This window comes from Euleptes europaea, chromosome 20, assembly GCF_029931775.1.
Source record: "Euleptes europaea isolate rEulEur1 chromosome 20, rEulEur1.hap1, whole genome shotgun sequence".
Classification (NCBI taxonomy): domain Eukaryota; kingdom Metazoa; phylum Chordata; class Lepidosauria; order Squamata; family Sphaerodactylidae; genus Euleptes; species Euleptes europaea.
Genome location: NC_079331.1, coordinates 21,151,221 through 21,171,492, shown reverse-complemented (window position 1 = coordinate 21,171,492; position 20,272 = coordinate 21,151,221). Strand labels below are relative to the sequence as shown.

The following is a 20,272-nucleotide window of genomic DNA, read 5'->3' as shown; positions in this document are numbered from 1 at the left end:
CTTCTTGGTGAAGCATTTTGCTTCGGTTATTCTCTTGTATCTGGGCTGGCTATACTTCTTCAGACTGCAGGTTAGGGCTTAAGTGACTTATTTCCTCATTTTCAAATCCCTTCACATAGAAAACTTGCAAGTCAGGGAGAAGGCTAGAGTGGAGCCTAAGAAGAATCCTGATATGCTAGATTTCTATAAGAAGGGATTATTATTATTACTTCTGGGATGAAATTAAATCAAAAGTGTTTCCGGCTAAATAGCTTCCTGACAGTTAGAGTGGTTCCTCAGTGGAACAGGCTTCCTTGGGAGGTGGTAGGCTCCCCTTCTTCGGAGGTTTTTAAGCAGAGATGGCCATCTAGCCACCAAGATTAGGTTAATTTATGCCATCGTATTCCCTATTACTATGTATGGGTGTGAAAGCTGACAATGAAGAAAGCTGACAGGAAAAAAGTATACTCCTTTGAAATGTGGTGTTGGAGGAGAGGGTTGCGGATACCGTGGACTGCCAAAAAGAACAAATCAGTGGGTTATAGATCAAATCCAGCCTGAACTGACCCTAGAAGCTAAAATGACTAAACTGAGGCTGTCGTATTTTGGTCACATTATGAGAAGGCAAGAGTCACTAGAAAAGGTCTTGCTAGGAAAAGTTGAGGGCAGCAGGAAAAGAGGAAGACCCAACAAGAGATGGATTGACTCAATAAAGGAAACCACAGCTCTCAATTTGCAAGACCTGAGCAAGGCTGTTAAGGATAGGAAGTTTTGGAGGACTTTGATTCATAGGGTCGCCATAAGTCAGAAGAGATTTGACGGCACTTAACACACACACAGATAGCCATCTGACAGCAAGGCTGATTCTGTGAATTTAGACAGATCATGAGAAGGGAGGGCAGGAAGGGTTGTATCTGTGCTTGGCTCTCGTGGCCTTTTCTTGCATGCCCAGAGTAATCCCAAACTGGGGTCAGGAAGCAATTTTCCTCCAGGCCAGATTAGCCAGGGATCCTGGAGGGCTTTTTTTGCCATCTTTTGGGCATGGAGTAGGGGTCACAGGGGGCGTGTGGGGGGCGGTAGCTGTGAATTTCCTGCATTGTACAGGGGGGCTGGACAACAAGAGGAGGAGGAGGAGTTGGCTTTTATATGCCAACTTTCTCTACCACTTAAGGAAGAATCAAACCAGCTTAAAATCACCTTCCCTTCCCCTCCCCACAACAGGCACCCTGTGAGGTAGGGGCTGAGAGAGCTCTAAAAGAGCTGTGACTAGCCCAAGGCCACCCAGCTGGCTTCATGTTGCCTCTTAACCTGTCTTTCTCCCTAATGGAGACCCAAAGTTGCTGACTTCGTTCTTCTCACCTCCATTTTAATTCCACAACTCCCCTGTGTGGTACGTTAGACTGAGAGCATTTGAAGAAGAATAAGAAGAAGAGTTTGTTTTTATATGCCGACTTTCTCTACCACTTAAGGAAGAATCAAACTGGCTTGCAACCACCTTCCCTTCCCCTCCCCACAATAGACACCCTGTGAGGTAGGTGGGGCTGAGAGTGTGTGACTAGCCCAAGGTCACCCAATTGGCTTCATGTGTAGGAGTGGGGAAACAGATCCAGTTCACCAGTTTAGCCTCCGCCACTCATGTGGAGGAGTGTGGAATCGAACCCAGTTCTCCAGATCAGAGTCCACCTCTCCAAACCACCGCTTTTAACCACTATACCACGCTGGCTCTATTCCAATTCTATGATTTTCTCCTCCTTCTTCTTCTTTGACTACGACTATGATTACGACTACTATTAAATGTAAATAACATTGAACGTCCACCTGAAGTGGCACAAGTTTACCACCTCAAGGAGAATGAGAGCCAGTGTGGTATAGTGGTTAAGAGTGGTGGTTTGGAGCAGTGGATGCTAATCTGGTGAACCAGGTTGGTTTCCCCACTCCTCCACATGAAGCCAGCCAGGTGACTTTGGGCCAGTCACAGTTTTCTCCGAACTCTCTCAGCCCCGCCTACCTCACAGGGTGTCTGTTGTGGGGAGGGGGAAGAGAAGGTGAATGTAAGCCGCTTTGAGACTCCCTTAAGTGGTGGAGAAAGCCAGCATATAAAAAACCCAACTCTTCTCTTCTTTATTGTTGAATCCAGCACCCCTCAGTTTTGTAGCTCTGTTATATTCCTATAATCTTTTTTTTTTTTTTTTACCCGTGTGTGTGTGTTTTCCCCACGAGGTCTTGAAACTTTGGGCATTCTGGTGTTGCAACAACATTGCTTTTTATTGCCCCTCCATGTTGCCTCTTATTCCAGGGCGGGTTTGAATGTTGTGGCACTGGAAATAATTCCTTCCCTTTGCTTTCCTAGCCGCCGTGGGATAAGCCGCCAAACAGCTGGCCAAGTACCGTCACCAACTACAGAGGGACCGTTGCAAAAGATGCGGCCGCGGCGATGAATGGAGTCTTGAAGATGGTGTCCAACGGGGGGCAGAACCTCTCGTTACACGCTTTGGTCTACGAGGCTGTTATGGTGCGTATTCCAAGCATGGAACGCTTCCTCTTTAGACAGGAAGGGAAGCATCCAACGTTCCTTGTACAGGAATGCTGGGGACTGCAAAGTTGGGTTCTTGCTCCTGTCTTGTGTATCTGCTGTCCTTTTTCAAGAAACATTGGTGTTCTCAAAGTGCAGTATGTGATGCAAATTTTGCCTCCTGCACTGTCATCCGGAGACCCACTGGTTTCTGCAAACTGATTTCCCTGTGCTGGGAAAAACAAATTGATTCCTTCCTCAGGTATACGTGGCTTTTTTTGTTTTTTGTCTGTCTAGTCACAGGGTTTTCAAGGCAAGAGATTGTCGAGGTGGTTTGCCATTGCCTGCCTCTGCCCGTCAGGACCCTGGTATTCCTTGGAGGGCTCCCATCCAAATGTTTGCCAGGGTCGAGGCTAGAGTTGCCAACCTCCTGGTAGTCACTCAAAAACCAGCACAGAGGCCAAGAAAAGACCCAAATAGTTAAACAAGGTATGACTGGGAGAATGAAAACTACATCCCCAGTTTGAGCATCTTGAACCTGACAACTGATGAAGATAGCTTGAAACTGATGTTTACTAGAACACCGTCTCATCGCCTCATTGTCTCATCGCTGAATTTATGTTTCAACACTGCTGCTTTATTCCATATATTTTAATGGACAATTTGCATATGTAGTGTTGAACGCAGTATAACATTTGTTATTAGTCTTGGGCCCGTCACAAACTCCCAACCTGGCGTACCTCACAGGGTTGTTGTGAAAGAATGGAGGAGGAGAGAATGATATACTAAGCCGCTTTGAGTCCCAGCTGGGGAGAAAAGCAGGATATACACAAACAAAAGCATCACAACCCAGGCATGCGCAGCTCTTAGCTGGGTTCGGCTTGAAAAAGAAGAAGAAGTGGTTTTTATATGCCAACTTTCTCTACCTTTTAAGGAGAATCAAACAAAAAGGAGAATCTTTCCCCTCCCCTCCCAACAACAGACACTTTGTGAGGTAGGTGGGGCTGAGAGAGTTTGGGGAGAACTGTGACTAGCCCATGGTCACCCAGCAGGCTTCGTATGGGGAAACCAAACCAGTTCACCAAATTAGAGTCTTCTGCTCATATGGAGGAGCAGGGAATCGAACCCGGTTCTCCAGATTAGAGTCCACCGCTCATGTGGAGGAGTCTGGAATCGAACCTGGTTCCCCAGATTAGAGTTTGCTACTCATGTGGAGGAGTGGGGAATCCAACCTGACTCTCCAGATTTGAGTCCACCAATCATGTGGAGGAGCAGGGAATCAAACCCAGTTCTCCAGATTAGAGTCCACCGCTCATGTGGAAGAGTTTGGAATCGAACCGGTTCCCCAGATTAGTCTGCTACTCATGTGGAGGAGTGGGGAATCCAACCTGACTCTCCAGATTTGAGTCCACCAATCATGTGGAGGAGCAGGGAATCAAACCCAGTTCTCCAGATTAGAGTCCACCGCTCATGTGGAAGAGTTTGGAATCGAACCGGTTCCCCAGATTAGTCTGCTACTCATGTGGAGGAGTGGGGAATCCAACCTGACTCTCCAGATTTGAGTCCACCAATCATGTGGAGGAGCAGGGAATCAAACCCAGTTCTCCAGATTAGAGTCCACCGCTCATGTGGAAGAGTTTGGAATCGAACCGGTTCCCCAGATTAGTCTGCTACTCATGTGGAGGAGTGGGGAATCCAACCTGACTCTCCAGATTTGAGTCCACCAATCATGTGGAGGAGCAGGGAATCAAACCCAGTTCTCCAGATTAGAGTTCACCGCTCATGTGGAAGAGTTTGGAATCGAACCGGTTCCCCAGATTAGTCTGCTACTCATGTGGAGGAGTGGGGAATCCAACCTGACTCTCCAGATTTGAGTCCCCCAATCATGTGGAGGAGTGGGAAATCAAACTTAGTTCTCCAGATTAGAGTCCGTCGCTCTTAACCGCTACACCACGCTGCCTGTCACAACAGGTGTAAGGAGTCCTCTGAGCCTCTGGGATTGCTTGCTTCCAAGGTGTCTGGCCAACTACAATTCTCCTCCCCCTCCCCTTTTGCGCACCGGCATTTTCCCAGGTTGATGTGTTTTTTTCAGCACTCAGAAGGTAGTTTACTGCCGATCTGAACATCAGCTAAGATCCACTAGGATGGGAGGGAATTGAGATCCATTAGGATGGAAGGGAATAGACTACTAATATCCATCCGTAGAGCATGACTTCCTCCAAATTCTTCTTGAGTGGGGGAGTCGGAAGGCTGCAGCGGGGCAGGGGAATCTGTTAAAAAATTGCCCCATTCCTGTCTGTGGAGATCTTCCAGTCGATCCAAGCCCAACAAGGAAGAGAAGAAGAGTTGGTTTTTATATGCCGACTTTCTCTGCCACTTAAGGAAGAATCAAACTGGCTTACAATTGCCTTCCCCTCCCCACAACAGGCACCCAGTGAAGTAGGTGGGGCTGAGAGAACTGTGACTAGCCCAAGGTCACCCAGCTGGCTTCATGTGTAGGAGAGGGGAATCAAATCCAGTTCATCAGATTAGCCTCCGCCGCTCATGTGGAGGAGTGGGGAATCAAACCTGGTTCTCCAGATCAGACTCCACCGCTCCAAACCACTGCTGTTAACCACTACACCACGCTGGCTCTCAGCGGTTATGGTCGCTTTGGTAACAGGACTCACCTCCTGTTTTTGTTTTTTTGTTTTGAATGTAGATGACCCTGGAAATATTTTACTGAAAGTCTCTCTCTCTTCTTTTGTCTCTCGAATCATACAGAATGAAGGGAGGAAGGAAGAAGCGCCCGGAAGCCTCAACCGGATGGAAGCGGAGGTCATCGTCCATTCGGATTTCTCGGCCTCCGACAGAGATGACGACTCTGAGCTCCGCGGCCTGGACTCCGGAGGGCCACTCGCTGAGGACGGGGCCCCCAAACCCCTCCCCACAGAGGGAGACCCGTCTCCGCAGGCTTCTCCCGGCCACTCTGAGCAGAGCCAGGAAGAGGAGAGTGACCTGGACGCCTCCGGGGCGTTGTTAAGGACTGAGGGGCAGACTCACAAGATGGCCGCCGGGTTTACCGGGCCTGGGGAACGCCATGACTCAGTGGGGAGCGGGGACTCTGACTTCCTTCAGGAAGAGGGAGAGAACGCGGACGCCGCCCCCGGCGATGTTTTCCCCACGAGCCAGTCACAGGTCCTGCTCTGTGGAGGCCTTTCTAGTCTAATTAGTTCTCCCACAGCGTTTGAGAATGTGGCGTGCACGCACCATCTTTGAAGAGAACAGTTGACTAAGTTGTTGACCCTGGCACAGCTAGAAATAGCGTAATGTCCTCGAGGGTACTAAATAGCCTCGTAATTCAGAGTTTGGGTGAAAGGACGGGAGGGAATGTGGCTCAGTTGGCAGAGCATGGCATGCAGAAGGTCCCAGGTTCAATTCCCGGAACCTCCAGCTAAAAGGATGAGGCAGGAGACCTTGAGAGAGATCTGAGACCCTGGAGAGCAGCTGCCAGTCTGAGTAGGCAATACTCACCTTGATGGACCAATGATCTGATACAGGATAAGGCAACTTCAGGTGTGTGAGGGTGGAAAAGGACTTCTCTGAGAAAATTGACAACAGCCTTTCCTTCACCATTTGCATTTCTCCCTCAAAGTAACAGAACGCGGGGTCATCTGCTGAAGCTGGAGGGTGAGAGATTCAAAACAGATAAAAGGAAGTATTTCTTCACACACTGTGTAGTTGAATTGTAGAACTCCCTGCCCCAGGATGTGGTGATGCCTGCCAACTTGGAAGGCTTTAAGGGGGGAATGGACATGTTCATGGAAGAGAGGGCTATCCCTGGCTACTAGTCAAAATGGACACTAGTCATGATGCATACCTATTCTTTCCAGGATCAGAGGAGCATGCCTATTATATGAGGTGTTCTGGAACTCAGGCAGGATGCTGCTGCTGCAGCTGTCTTGCTTGGAGGCTTCCCAGAGGCACCTGGTTGGCCACTGTGTGAACAGACGGCTGGACTTGATGGGCCTGGGTCTGATCCAGCATGGCCTTTCTTATGTTCTTAAAGTGATTGAGAGAGCAGCAGTAGACCAACTCTAGGTCTTCTTGGATAACTCATCTGCTCTATATCTTTTCCAGTCTGGCTTCAGGCCAGGTTATGGGACAAAGGTGGCTCTGCTAGCTTTAGTGAACAATCTGTGTCTGAATATAGATAAAGGCCGTGGCTCTTTGTTGTTCTTGGACTTACCTGCCACCTCCTATACAGTAGATCATAACCATCTTTTTGAGACGCTTGGAGGCAGAAGTAGGTATTGGGAAGTTGTGCTGAACTGGTTCAAATAATTCCACATGAATTGCTAGTCATGATGCATACCTATTCTCTCCATGATCAGAGGATCATGCCTATTATATTAGGTGCTGTGGAACACAGGCAGGATAATGCTGCTGCAGTCGTCTTGCTTGTGGGCTTCCTGGAGGCACCTGTATGAACAGACTGCTGGACTCGATGGGCCTTGGTCTGATCCAGCAGGGCTTTTCTTATTTTCTTATGGACCCCAAGGGCTAGAGTGTGACTAGCCCAAGGTTGCCCAGAAGGCTCCATGTGTAGGAGTGGGGAAACCAATCCAGATCACCAGATTAGCCTCCGCCGCTCATGTGGAGGAGTGGGGAAATGATTTGCCGCTCATGTGGAGGAGTGGGGAAATGAACCTGGTTCTCCAGATCAGAGTCCACTGGTCCGAATCACCACTCTTAACCATTGCTCTTAACCACTACACCACACTGGCTCCACACTTGTAACCACCGCTCATAACCACTACACCATGCAGGCTCCATGCTGAATCCAAGCGGTACAGCTCCTCCCAGACTAAACCACCATGAACGTATAGGAGTAGTTAAAGTTTGCATGTCTGAATGCTTGCCTTTGCAATTCTGGGAAGATGGTTTTGATGTAGCCGGACGTGCTAATTTTCTGCATACGTTTTTTAAAAAATGTGTTCAGCTATGCAGTGCACGCACACATACTCTGCCGCCCGAAGCGGTACAGTCCTTGCTCGATTGTGTCGAGCTTAAACTGGAAACCAGCCTCCCCAGCAGCTGTTCATTTGGGTGAGCATCAGCCCTTCATTCCTAGCAGGCAGATAGAGCGGCATTTTTTTACACTCTATGAGTGCTTCCAACAACTTCTACTGAAAATAGAGAACCTTCTCCAGCTAACCGGGTCACCTCGCCAGCCTAGACTTTTGACCTTAATTGTGGGTGCAATCTCAGCGCAACCTTCCCTCCTGCAAGCGCCACTGAATGGAACGGGGCCAATTTTTGGCTCCCTTTTCTTTCAAAGGTGCTCGCATGTAGAAGGAGTTCTGCCGAAAGGTGCCCGTAGGTTCTTGTACCTAATATTTTAGGTATTGATTGCTTTCTCTCCTTTTTAATGTATGACAATGTATTTCTTATTTCCTCAGAGCATCTTTATTTAATTTTATAAAAAGGAAAAAAAAACAGTTGCGTAGAGTGTGTTGTAGCGTAGTGTTTTTACTACTATTTCTCTATTGGTTTTTTTGTTTGTTAACAACACAACTACCTCATGCTTGTTTAAAAATAAATAAATAAAAGCAGTAGATTTTGTCCTTTTCCCATGGTTTGTGGTTTTGTACTTCGGGGAATTAAGTACCATGTAATGTGGTGGCAGTCTCTTTTGTTTCTTTCAAATGTGTATCTCCTGCCTTACCTCGTTAGATTCAAACAACAAACTGCAACGGGCGAGCTTTAAAAAGGATCAGACAAATTGCATGGCCTATCACAAGCGATTAATAACAACAATTTTAATAATAGTTAGCATTTGTTCAGAACACTTCATGTATATGACAACAATAGCTGTTGCATACAGCCCTGCAAAATGGCGGTGCCAAGTGCCATCAAGTTGCAGCCAACTTACGGCGACCCCGTAGGGTCAGTATTATGCCCGTACTGTAGAACCAGTGCTGACTCTCAGAGAAAGAGATAATAGAATGATAGAGTTGGAGGGGACGACCAGAGTCATCTAGTCCCAACCCCCTGCACAATGCAGGAAATTCACAACTACCTCCACCCCCAGTGACCCCTACTCCATGCCCACAAGATGGCCAAGGTGCCCTCCCTCTCATGATCTGCCTAAGGTCATAGAATCAGCATTGCTGACAGATGGCCATCCAGCCTCTGCTTAAAAACCTCCAGGGAAGGAGAGCTCACCACCTCCCGAGGAAGCCTGCTCCACTGAGGAAGCGCTCTGACTGTTAGTAAAATTCTTCCTGATGTCTTGTGATTTAATTTCAACCAGTTGGTTCTGGTCCGACCTTCTGGGGCAACAGAAAACAACTCGGCACCCTCCTCCATATGACAGCCCTTCAAGTACTTGAAGATGGTGATCATATCCCCTCCCGGTCTTCTCCTCTTCAGGCTAAACATACCCAGCTCCTTCAACCTTTCCTCATAGGACTTGGTCTCCAGACCCCTCACCATCTTTGTTGCCCTCCCCTGGACACGTTCCAGCTTGTCTACATCCTTCTTAAATTGTGGTGCCCAAAACTGAACACAGTACTCTAGTTGAGGTCTAACCAGAGCAGAGTAAAGCGATACCATCACTTCGCGTGATCTGGACACTATACTTCTGTTGATGCAGCCCAAGATCGCATTTGCCTTTTTAGCTACCACATCACACTGCTGACTCATGTTCAGTGTTTGGTCTACTAAGACCCCAAGATCCTTTTCACACACACTACTGCTAGGACAAGTCTCCCCCATCCTATAATTATGCATTTGATTTTTCCTACCTAAATGCACAACTATCCAATGCAGGGATCCCCAACGTGGCACCTTTCCTGGTGCCCACCAAGGGTTTTCATAAAGTGGGTAGGGACAGGTGGGCTCCTGCCCAGTAGGGCTTCTGATTGCCCATTTCAGATCGGATTGGCTGTAAAGATTAAAATAACACTTCAGTGACAGCTGCTACAACAGAGTTGATTTTATTTTCTCTCTCTGGCTCTTTCCCAGTATCGTTAAAAAGTTTACCCCACATCTCCTGCCCTTGGGCTTCCCAGGTGGCCGCCCATCACGCTGTGTCAGAATTCAACATGTGTCCGCAAACTCATAAAGTTTGGGGACCCCTGGTCCAATGACTTTGTGCTGAGGTGAGATTTGAACTCGCAGCTGCTGGGCTCACAGCTAGAAGAAGAAGAAGAGTTGGTTTTTATATGCCGACTTTCCCTTCCCCTCCCCACAACAGACACACTGTAAGGTAGGTGGGGCTGAGAGAGCTCTAAGAGCTGTGACTAGCCCAAGGTCACCCAGCTGGCTTCCTGTGTAGGAGTGGGGAAACAAATCCAGTTCACCAGATTTGCATCTGCCACTCATGTGGAGGAGCGGGGAATCAAACCCAGTTCTCCAGATTAGAGTCTTAGCGAGGTTCTAGTAACTATGATAGCTGAATGGATCCTCCATGCTCAGAGAGAGCTCTGGTTGGGCATTTATGCACAGCTGTTTCATGGTCACCCTGCTGGCTACTTCAGGGCTTTGCTTTGATTATGCTGGCATTTTCTGACCGCCACAGGTCGCCTTGCTCTCCCCGCGCATTTCCCCCACGTTTCCTGGATGCTGGCTAAACATGGATCCAGAAAACGTGGGCAAGCTCGCAGGGAGAGCGAGTTGATCTCTTAACGGTCGGAAAATGCAAGCATAATCAAAGCAAAGCCCCGAAGTAGCCGGCGGGGTGACAGCGAGGAAACAGCCCTGCATAAATGGTCTTAGTTTGGCTTCTGTGAAGCAACTGGCTTGCCTCTGTTTTGGCCCTTTGGTTCTGATCCAGAAGGATACCTTCTTAGAAGCAAACTGTTGACTTTTGCACGCTTGTTTCCTGAGGCCAATAGAAGGAACAGAGCTTGGGAATTGTGCGTGCGAGCAAAAGCCTGCTGGGTTTCCCATCTGGATCTGAAGGAAGGAGCAGCAGAGAGATTTGACCAGGGGATTGTTTCAGTCCAATTTCTATCAGGTTTTAAATCCCCTCCTCAGTGGAAGGAGAATTCCCCTCCCGTTTTATTCTCACTGGGATTCATGGTTCCATGGTGTAATGGTAAGCACTCTGGACTCAGAATCCAGCGATCCGAGTTCAAATCTCGGTGGAACCTGCAAGTCTTATTTGGGGAGGGGCCGTGGCTCAGTTGTAGAGCATCTGCTTGGCATGCAGAAGGTCCCAGGTTCAATCCCCGGCATCTCCAGTTAAAGGAACCAGGCAAGTAGGTGATGTGAAAGACCTCTGCCTGAGACCCTGGAGAGCTGCTGCTGGTCTGAGCGGACAGTACTAACTTTGATGGACCAAGGGTCTGATTCAGTATAAGGCAGCTTCATGGATAGCCCGCAGCCCAGAGTCAGTCACTGAACTCCATGCCAGAGCAGAGATTGAACCCAGATCTCACTTCTCAAAGTCCAGCCCTTCAGCTACTATCCTGAAGGCCTAGCCACAGCCTGATGGATGCATAGATTGTAAGCCGCCTTGAACCATGAGGAAAGGCGAGGTATAAACATTTGAATCACTACATAAAATATTACTAGGTGGGAAATCGCCAGGGAACCTTGGCTTCCTTTTTACTCCATGCAGCCCTGATTCAGCACAATCAGAGATGGTGATCACAGTGCCAAATCTACAACTCACAAAAGCCCATCTGAGAGCCAGCATGGTGTAGCAGTTAAGAGCGGTGGTTTGGAGCGGTGGAGTCTGATCTGGAGAACCGGTTTCGCTTCCTCACTCCTCCACATGAAGCCAGCTGGGTGACCTTGGGCTAGTCACACTCTCTCAGCCTCACCTACCTCACAGGGTGTCTGTTTTGGGGAGAGGAAAGGAAGGTGATTGTAAGGCAGTTTGATTTGGAGAGGGGCTGTGGCTCAGTGGTAGAGCATCTGCTTGGCATGCAGAAGGTTCCAGGTTCAATCCCCGGCATTCCAGTTAAAGGGACCAGGCTGGTAGGTGATATGAAAGACCTCTGCCTGAGACCCCGGAGAGCTGCTGCCGGTCTGAGTAGACAATACTGACTTTGATGGACTGAGGGTCTGATTCAGTAGACGGCAGCTTCATGTGTTCATGTGCCTTAAGTGGTAGAGAAAGTCGGCATATGAAAACTAACTCTTCTTCTTCCTACTTCGAGGGAGTGAAAAGCTGCAATTGGAGAGATTCAACACATCTACATACTGTTAGGTACCCTATGCCTCATTTCCACCCCCCACCTGCTATACCACTGGACCTGCCAATCACAGAACAATGACCACTGACATACCCACGGTTGTTTACATACATGTTGCTCGGTTTTGAATGAACTTTAACCACTAAGGAAAGAGATTTCCATGGCTGGCGTGGCCATCGGGATGAAAACATCTGCTCCAGGCGCAGCAACAGTTAGGAAAGGCAAACCAGATGTTTGGCTTAATTATGAAAAGGGGAGAGAACATAAAATACCAGGGGGGGTGTATCTGCCAACAGGCCCCCCCTAGTCTTGGAGATGGACAGTTCCATTCGGGGCAGATGTTCAAAGGAAAGGTTCCTAATCCTATATTTTCCCTGCAATGCTAATGTGGGTGGCAGCGGCAGGAAAGAATTGGCAAACAGGGTGGGGGTACTTAATCCTTCCCCTCCCGCAGATTCTCCCCTGCAAATCTCTCCCCCCCCCCCAAGTTCATTTCAGTCATTATTTGGGTTCTCTAGTTCATTTTGAGTTGAGTGCTTTACCCCTTCATTTATTTCTTTCCATGAAAGACGACCAACATTTATCTCAGCCTGAACTTTCATGAGTCAGAGCTCACTTCGAGCTCAGACATACCGGAATAAATTTTTTCACTCTCTAAGGTGCCACCGCGCTTTTTCAATATTGAAGATAAGGCTGTGATTATATCCGTAGTTTATTCTTTAACGGCTGCTCGGAAGATACGACGAAAGTTATAATCAAGTTATGCCTAAATGCTCATTGGCATACAGATGCTCATTTTGCACTGAAACGGGACTTTTACAATATCTTGGCATTACGTACTCCTGGCCTAACCCATCAAAACCCAAGCCGGCATCATTCCCCACGTCTCCCTCTTTTAATAATTATCTGAGAAAGCCCGACAGCTCCCGCTGCAGCTGGAATTGTTATTAACTACAGGCGTAATGTGGTAGCGGCGGCTGCGGAATTCGGTGGCTGTTCCGTGAAATGAGCTGCCGCACGCGGCTTTGCCTGGCAAGTGGTAAAATATGATTTCAGTGGTTTGTAACAGAATCTACTCCAGTGAGGGGTGGTTCGAACAAAGCGGGAGGGAAGGGGAGGGGGGAGAGCCATGCTGGAACCCTGCTGAGTCAGAGAACCTCTGAACTTCTCCTGCTAGTGAGAAATGGTATCACATATATAAGAATATAAGAAAAGCCCTGCTGGATCAGACCCAGGCCCATCAAGTCCAGGAGTCTGTTCACACAGTGGCCAACCAGGTGCCTCCAGAAAACCCACAAACAAGACGACTGCAGCAGCATTACCCTGCCTGTGTTCCACAGCACCTAATACAATAGGCATAAGAATATAAGAAAGGCCATGCAGGATCAGAACAAGGCCTATCAAGTCCAGCAGTCTGTCCACACAGTGGCCAACCAGGTACCACAAACAAGATGACTGCAGCAGAATTATCCTCCTTGTGCTCCACAGCACCTCATATAATAGGCATGCCCCTCTGATCCTGGAGAGAATAGGTACGCATCATGACTAGTATCTATTTTTACTAGTAGCCATGAATACCCCTCCATGAACATGCCCACTCCCCTCTTAAAGCCTTCCAAGTTGGCAGCTGTCACCATATCACAGAGCTTTGTGTTTGGGTGTGTACACACACACACACACACTCGAAGTGACCAGAAGACCAGAGCACCTGCCCTATGGTAGAATTACCATCCTCCAGGTGGGGCCTGGAGATTTCCTGGAATTACAGCTGATCTTCAGACAACACAGATCAGTTCCCCTAGAGAAAATGGCTGCTTTGGAGGGTAGATTCTAAGGCGTTCTAGCCCACTGAGGTCCCTCCACAAACTCTTCCCTCCTTGGGTTCTGCTCTCCAAACCTCCAGGAATTTCCCAACCTGGAGTTGGCAACAGTACCTATGAGGGAATGCTTCTGATTTGGAGTGTACGTGTGAATGAAGATGCTAGAGCAGGGGTCTGCAAACTGTGGCTCCCGAGCTGCATGCGGCTCTTTGGCCTGTTGAGTGCGGCTCTCCGAACTTGGTTCGGAGCCCCTGCTCTTGTGCCCGCTTGCGCCAGCAGCCGGGCTACGGAGCCGGCGCGCCTGAGAGAGCAAGCGAGCGCGAGAGAGCAGGCAAACAGGCGCACTGTCTCTCCCCCCCCACACCGTGGAGAATGGCCAGGTCCCCCTTTCCCTTGCTCTCAATGGTTGGGAGGCTAAAGCCTCCCCTCCCCTCTAGCCGTGCGATTGCTGGGCGGGCGGCTCGGCTGTTCCTGCCCCCTCGCCTATCAGCTGTTGGGTGGGGCGGGCTTCCTTTGGTAGACCTGGCCTTCGGCTGAATCCCATTGGGAGGCCATTGGCTCTACCCACTGGCTTTCTTAGCGGTAGACCTGGACTCCAAGGAGGGGGGAAAAGTCCCCCTTCAGAGGCCAGGTCTACCAATTGGCTTCTATGGGCCTCTGGAGGCCAGGTCTACTGCCAAGAAAGCCAATGGGTAGACCTGGCCTCCCAATGGGACTCAGCCGGAGGCCAGGTCTACCAATAGGCTTTTATGGCGGTAGACCAGGCCTCCAGACGGGGACTCCAGGCGGGGAGGGGGAAATGTCAGGGACTTACAATTTAATTTTTATCAATAAATAAGATCACTATTAAGTATGATATCAAGTTTTATTCAGTGTACCTATAGTTTAATTAAGACTTAAAACTTTAATTAAAGTTTATTACTTTAATAAATAGTGTACCTACCTATATAGTTTAAGAAATTTGGCTCTCAAAAGAAATCTCAGTCGTCGTACTGATGATATTTGGCTCTTTTGACTAATGAGTTTGCTGACCCCTGTGCTAGAGGGACAGGCGGGAGCCACATGACAGAATGTTACAAAGCAATGAAAGGGGAGGGCAGCTAGAGAAAAGCTGGTCTCCTCCTCTCTCCTATGACTAGAACTCAGCTCACCCAATTAAGGTGATTGATGGTAGACTGTGGACAGACAAAAGGATCAGAGTGGAATTCAGTGTGCCAACGTGCTCACTTGGAACTGATTCATCGGTCCAAATGGCAAAGGCAGAGGCCTTCTGCCTCGCTTATGTGGGACAAATCAAAAACAATACCTCTGTACTACACAAAGCACTGAATAAGAAAAAAGTACAGGATGCCAAGTATATGGTGAACTCACCACAATTGTAATACTTACACTATATAAACCCGATTAGCCTACAATACACATATGATAAAGAGTGAACACTCAGCAAAATGTAGAGTAGTTATCAAATATGCAGTCCATGAAAAAGTCTTCCAAAGCAAAGTGTAACTTGGATGTACAAAACAACGATGGTTACTTCCAATCCAAGATGACCTTTATATGATGGTAAGTAGCCACACACCGCAAGTCCACTGCACAGACGATGATCTAGAAACAATTGCCATTTCGTAGCGCCTTCCTCAGTGTGCTATGTACACAACAATGAATTATGTCTTTTAGTATAATAATGGGTAGGACTAATTTCAAATTCCCATCTTCAAGTCTTTCCTAAGGGTTGAATGTGATTTCCATTTGTGGTGTGTGGCTACTTACCATCATATGGAAGTCATCTTGAATTGGAAGTAACCATCGTTGTTTTGTACATCCAAGTTACACTTTGTTTTGGAAGACTCTTTCATGGACTTTAGATGGACTGTATATTTGATAACTACTCTACATTTTGCTGAGTGTTCACTCTTTATCATATGTGTATTGTAGGCTGTGTGTGTGTGTAAAGTGCCTTCAAGTCTCAACCGATTTATGGCGACCCCTTTTGGGGTTTTCATGGCAAGAGACTAACAGAGGCGGTTTGCCAGTGCCTTCCTCTGCACAGCAACCCTGGTATTCCTTGGTGGTCTCCCATCCAAATACTAACCAGGGCTGACCCTGCTTAGCTTCTGAGATCTGATGAGATCAGGCTAGCCTGGGCCATCCAGGTCAGGGCGTATTGTAGGCTAAACAGGTTTATATAGTGTAAGTATTACAATTGTGGTGAGTTCACCATATACTTGGCATCCTGTACTTTTTTCTTATTCATTGCTTCTTTGGGAGTCCGTCTTCCCTTGAGACTTACTTCTGAGTAAACGGGCAAAGGTTGGGGCTGCACACATGCACAACTGGCAGGCCACTCAAGTGAGAAGCAGAGGTGGTTTGCCATGGCCTTCCTCTGCAGAGTCTTCCTCGGTGGTCTCTCTTCCAAGCAGTGACCCTGCTTCGCTTCTGAGAGCTGAGATCGGGTTCTACCACGTCACTTGTCCGGCCATTCAGTCTCCAGACTGGGGGCTACTTTCACTGCCCTTTGCGACAGCGGCTTCAGAAGCTGACCCCAAGCCAAATTTCATAGAATCATAGATTCAAAGAGTTGGGACCTCCAGGGTCATCTAGTCCAACCCCCTGCACAATGCAGGGAATTCACAACTACCTCCCCCCTCCACACCCCAGTGACCCCTACTCCAAGCCCAGAAGATGAGGGGGGATCCCAGGCCAATATGGCCCGGAGGAAAATTGCTTCTTGACCCCAAAGTGGTGATTGGTATTACCCTGAGCCTGCAAGAAAGGGCCAGGAGAGAAGTTGGTGGTTTTTAGAGGCCGACTTTCTGTACCACTTAAGGAAGAATGAAGCCGGCTTGCAATCCCCCCCCTCCCCCCAGCAGACACCCTGTGAGGTGGGCGAGGGGAGAGAGCTGCGACTAGCCCCAGGTCACCCCGCTGGCCTCCCGCGGAGGAGTGGGCGATCAAACCCGGCTCTCCAGCTCAGAGTCCACCGCTCCAAACCACCGCTCTTAACCCCCACTCCACGCTGGCACTGCCCCCCAGTACGAACCAACCCCCCTTGGAAAGCCCCCCCTACAAACCCACCCACCCACCCACGCCGAGCCCAACCCAACGAGGGGTCCTTGCACAAGTGCCCACGACCAGCCCGCTCCGGACTCGCGACCCGCCTCCCAACCATTGAGGGCAAGGCAAAGGGGGACCTGGGTCCGCTTCGGAGGGGGGGGGGAGGCGCGGGGAGGAGACCCCCCCCCCGGCGGAGAGGTCGCCCCCTCCCTTTCGCCACGGGGGGATCCCTCCCTCGCGCGCGTCCGGCAGAACCCCCAGCCCCCCCCCCCGGGGGTCTTCCCGGCTTGCGATCCGAGCCCCCCGCCCCTCCCCGTTGGGGGGATCGGAGAGGGTCCCGCCCCCGCCAGGGCGGGGGCGGGACCCTCTCCGATCCCCCCAACGGGGAGGGGGCGAGGGGGCGTGTGGTGGGGGGCGTGTCGTCGGGCTCTTTTGTTCTGCCCCCGGCGGGGCCCCCGCGCGCGAGCCAGGCGAGGCAGGCAGGGCGGCCAGGTGGGCGCCGCCGAGATGCTGCCGCTGCCGGCCGGCCCGCCGGCCCGACCCTCCGGCCCCCCGGCCCGGGGCTGAGCCGGCCCGCACCCCGGCCTCGCCCCCGGCCCCCATGGCGCCCCCGGCCCGCCGCGGCCCGCCGGGGCTGCCCCGCCTGCCCGCCCCCCTCCTCCTCCTGCTGCTGCTGCTGGCCGGTAAGCCGGGCGGGGGGGACGGGACGGGACGGTCCGGGCGGGGCGGGGGGAGCTTCGCTGCTGCCCCTGGGAGGTAGACTGCCCCTGCCCGCCGAGGGTCCGCCGGGCCGCCTCGGCGCGCAGAAGTGCCAGGCGCGGCGGGCGGCTCCCCAGAGGCAGCTGCGGCGGGGGGCAGAGGCGGGGAGGGGAGGGGGGGCTCCAAGGTAAGGTCCTTCGGATCGACCCACCCCCAGCAGCACCCCCAGGCTGGCCGGCTAGAAGCCACAAGGGTGGAGCACCCCATCCCCGCTCGCCCTTGCCTTCCTGCTGAGCTCCTGGGGTCCCCGGAGTGGTGCTCTGGGCGGCTCTGGCCCCGCATCCCATGCTCATGCCCTGGCCGGGGCTGGAAGGGGGCTACAAGAAAGGAGGCGCACACCAACACGGAACCAGACCCCCCCCCCCTCGCTCCATCCCAGGCAGCCTTGTCTACTCACTCCGGCAGCGGCTCTCCGGGGTCTCAGGCAAAGGTCTTTCACATCACCTACCTGCCTGGTCCCTTTAACTGGAGATGGGATTGAACCGGGGACCGTCTGCATGCCAAGCAGAGGCTCGACCACTGAGCCACAGCCCGTGCATAGTTGTGCCAGCCAAATCCCATTGAAACGAATGGGCTTAGACTGGGGTCTTTCCTTAGGGTTAGGGAAAGACCTGGATGAGGGTGCAGGGGAAGAGTGTGTTTGTGTAGAGGGGGTCCTTCCATGTGGCCGGGCCTTTTGGGGCTTCACCTGTCCTACGCTAACCCTGGAAAAACGTGTGAGATCCACCACGAGTACACCCACCCACCCCAATACAATGAGCGGTGTGTGGGAGCCAGGGATGGTGCGTTGACTTTGTCTATCCGCCCCTCTGGGGTTGTAAGATCTGATTGCAAAGGGGTATCCAGACGGCCGCAGTGGATGGTTCTCCTTTCCTTCTTTTTCAAGTAACCACTGCACACTGTAAACGCCCGAGCGTCCAACTCAGAGGATTTCTCCTGTGTAAGGAAATCGGACTAAAGTGGGAAAGAGTCATGCTCAGGGGATCAGGTGCATTAGCCAGGCCCATCTTACCGCCTAATTCATTATTTGCCTGGGGGTGCAGTAGGAGATTTTAATTCACTACTGCCTGAAAAGAGAAGGCAAAAGTGGTGCTGGATGAAATGAATGCAGATACTGTCCATGCAGCTGGTTATGAGCTGTGGTAACCAAATAAAACCTCCATGTTCAGGGACAGCGTAACTGAATACTAGATGCTGGGACAAACATCTGCAGGTACTCTTCCTGAGGACCGGTACCTCTCGGAAATGGATGCTGCACTTGGATGAACTCTTGGTCTGTTAAAACAAGAGTCTAGTGGCATTTTGCAGGCTCGTAGAATTTATTCCAGATTAAATTATGCTCACTTCATCAGATGCAGGAAGCCATGAGGGCATTTATATGAACAATGGAAAATGGGCGGGGGGGGTGACTTTTACAAAAAAAGGGCCTGGGGAAAAAGGCCTCGAATCAAAGGAGTAGTCAGAATGGACGAGGACCCCTTTCTAGTGTTGTGGGCCAGGCCGAATAGGGTTAACATAAAATCTATTCTAGTGAGGTGCAGGACGAAACAGGAAAAGGCCATCCAATTAGAAAGTTAGAGAAGCATAACTGAACTAATTAACGTATGTAAGGGGCTGAATATGCAAGATGTTAGCACCTATCGGCAGTGAGACACACACTCCTGGTTAAGATCTGGGGTGGGTGGCGGATAACTTTGAATGTATTCATTCTAAATAAGCAATTTTGGTTGGATTTTTTAAAATCTCCAGTGGAATGTTCCCTCTGGTTTCCAAATGTCACAATTTTAATGTTTGATGGCTTCATATTTATTCTTTTGTGGACAGATTGTCCTGTTTGTCCAATATTGAGATACTGAATAGCATCCACACCTAATATATGACATTGGGGGATGAGTCTGAAATACTCTAGTTGGTGATCTGTCCAGTGATGGAGTTGCTAGACTGTACAGGAGGGTGAAGTTGGCATCTGGGTTTGTTGTGGGGGATCTTTTTTTGTTGTTGTTGCATCCTGAAGCTGACACTGTTTGAAAAGGGTCAGGTTGAAAAGGCTTCGCTTCGTCGTCTCATGCATTTCAGGGCGTTTTCCGTGTTTTTCTCTGCCGCTGTTTTCTAAAGCACGTTTTTCCGACGTGTCAGTCGAGAAGCCGACTTTTAAGTTCATGCTTTCTCCTTGCCGGGTTCAAAATGTTCCCATGTGCCATTTCTACAATAGAGAATGGGGCTGAGGTGTGCACACAAAGTCGTGTGCATTGGCTTTGCGGCTGTTGCATTTCCAGAACCAGATCCGAGATTTTTGTGGCGGACTGCGTTACTCACACGCGTGAAAGACTGCATGCGTCCCATACTCAGAGCTTCTCTTTTTCCATGTTAGTACTGGATGGGTTGGCTCTGGAGACAATTCTGGACCTGAACCATATAAAGCCCTGGGCCTGTTATCTAAGGGTAATCTTCCTTCCTATCTGGATTCTCCGGTTAGTCCAAAGTTATGTAGAATTTTTATGCATTCAAGATTTAATTGCCTCCTTTTTAATGATTTTGATGGGCCGTATGCTAAAGATCCCTTTTCAGGACCGGCTGTGTCCTTGCCCTCTTCAGTCAGTGGACTCCTTGGTACATACCCTGTTGCATTGTCCTTACGTGTACCAACTTAGGCTAAAATGGATTATACCGTGTTTTAACAAATGGTCCCCATCTTCTCAAGCAACTTTGGAGCAAAAGGTTCAGTTCCTCTTAGAGGATTCTGACCCTCAGCGTACTTATTTTGTTGCTCTGTTTTGGGGGGCTGCAGAGAAGAGACGAAGGGAGGTGTTTTTAGAGATGGGTCTTATTTAATTTTTACGGTTTTATTGGTTCAAGACCTTGGTCTAAGAGCAGGGGGAAAGAAAGAAAGTACCATAGAAAGAAAGAGACTCTTGGACAGCAAAGGAAGGTGGCAACAAGCAATCTGCCTGCACACATGC

The 20,272-nt window shown here is 49.9% G+C and overlaps 1 protein-coding gene and 1 non-coding gene across 2 annotated transcripts in view; both read left to right on the top strand.

The window, feature by feature from the left end:
• IGDCC4 (immunoglobulin superfamily DCC subclass member 4) overlaps nt 1-5,749 on the top strand; it is a 72,755-nt gene extending 67,006 nt beyond the window's left edge. Inside the window, exons 19-20 of the mRNA XM_056866122.1 lie at nt 2,330-2,491; nt 5,255-5,749. Of these exons, the coding sequence (XP_056722100.1) occupies nt 2,330-2,491; nt 5,255-5,749 (657 nt within the window). The remainder of the gene's footprint in view (nt 1-2,329; nt 2,492-5,254) is intronic.
• Nucleotides 5,750-10,557: 4,808 nt separating this feature from the next.
• TRNAL-CAG (transfer RNA leucine (anticodon CAG)) lies at nt 10,558-10,629 on the top strand. Its single transcript has one exon. It is a non-coding gene; the product is annotated as a tRNA-Leu (tRNA).
• The last annotated feature ends 9,643 nt before the right edge of the window (nt 10,630-20,272 follow it).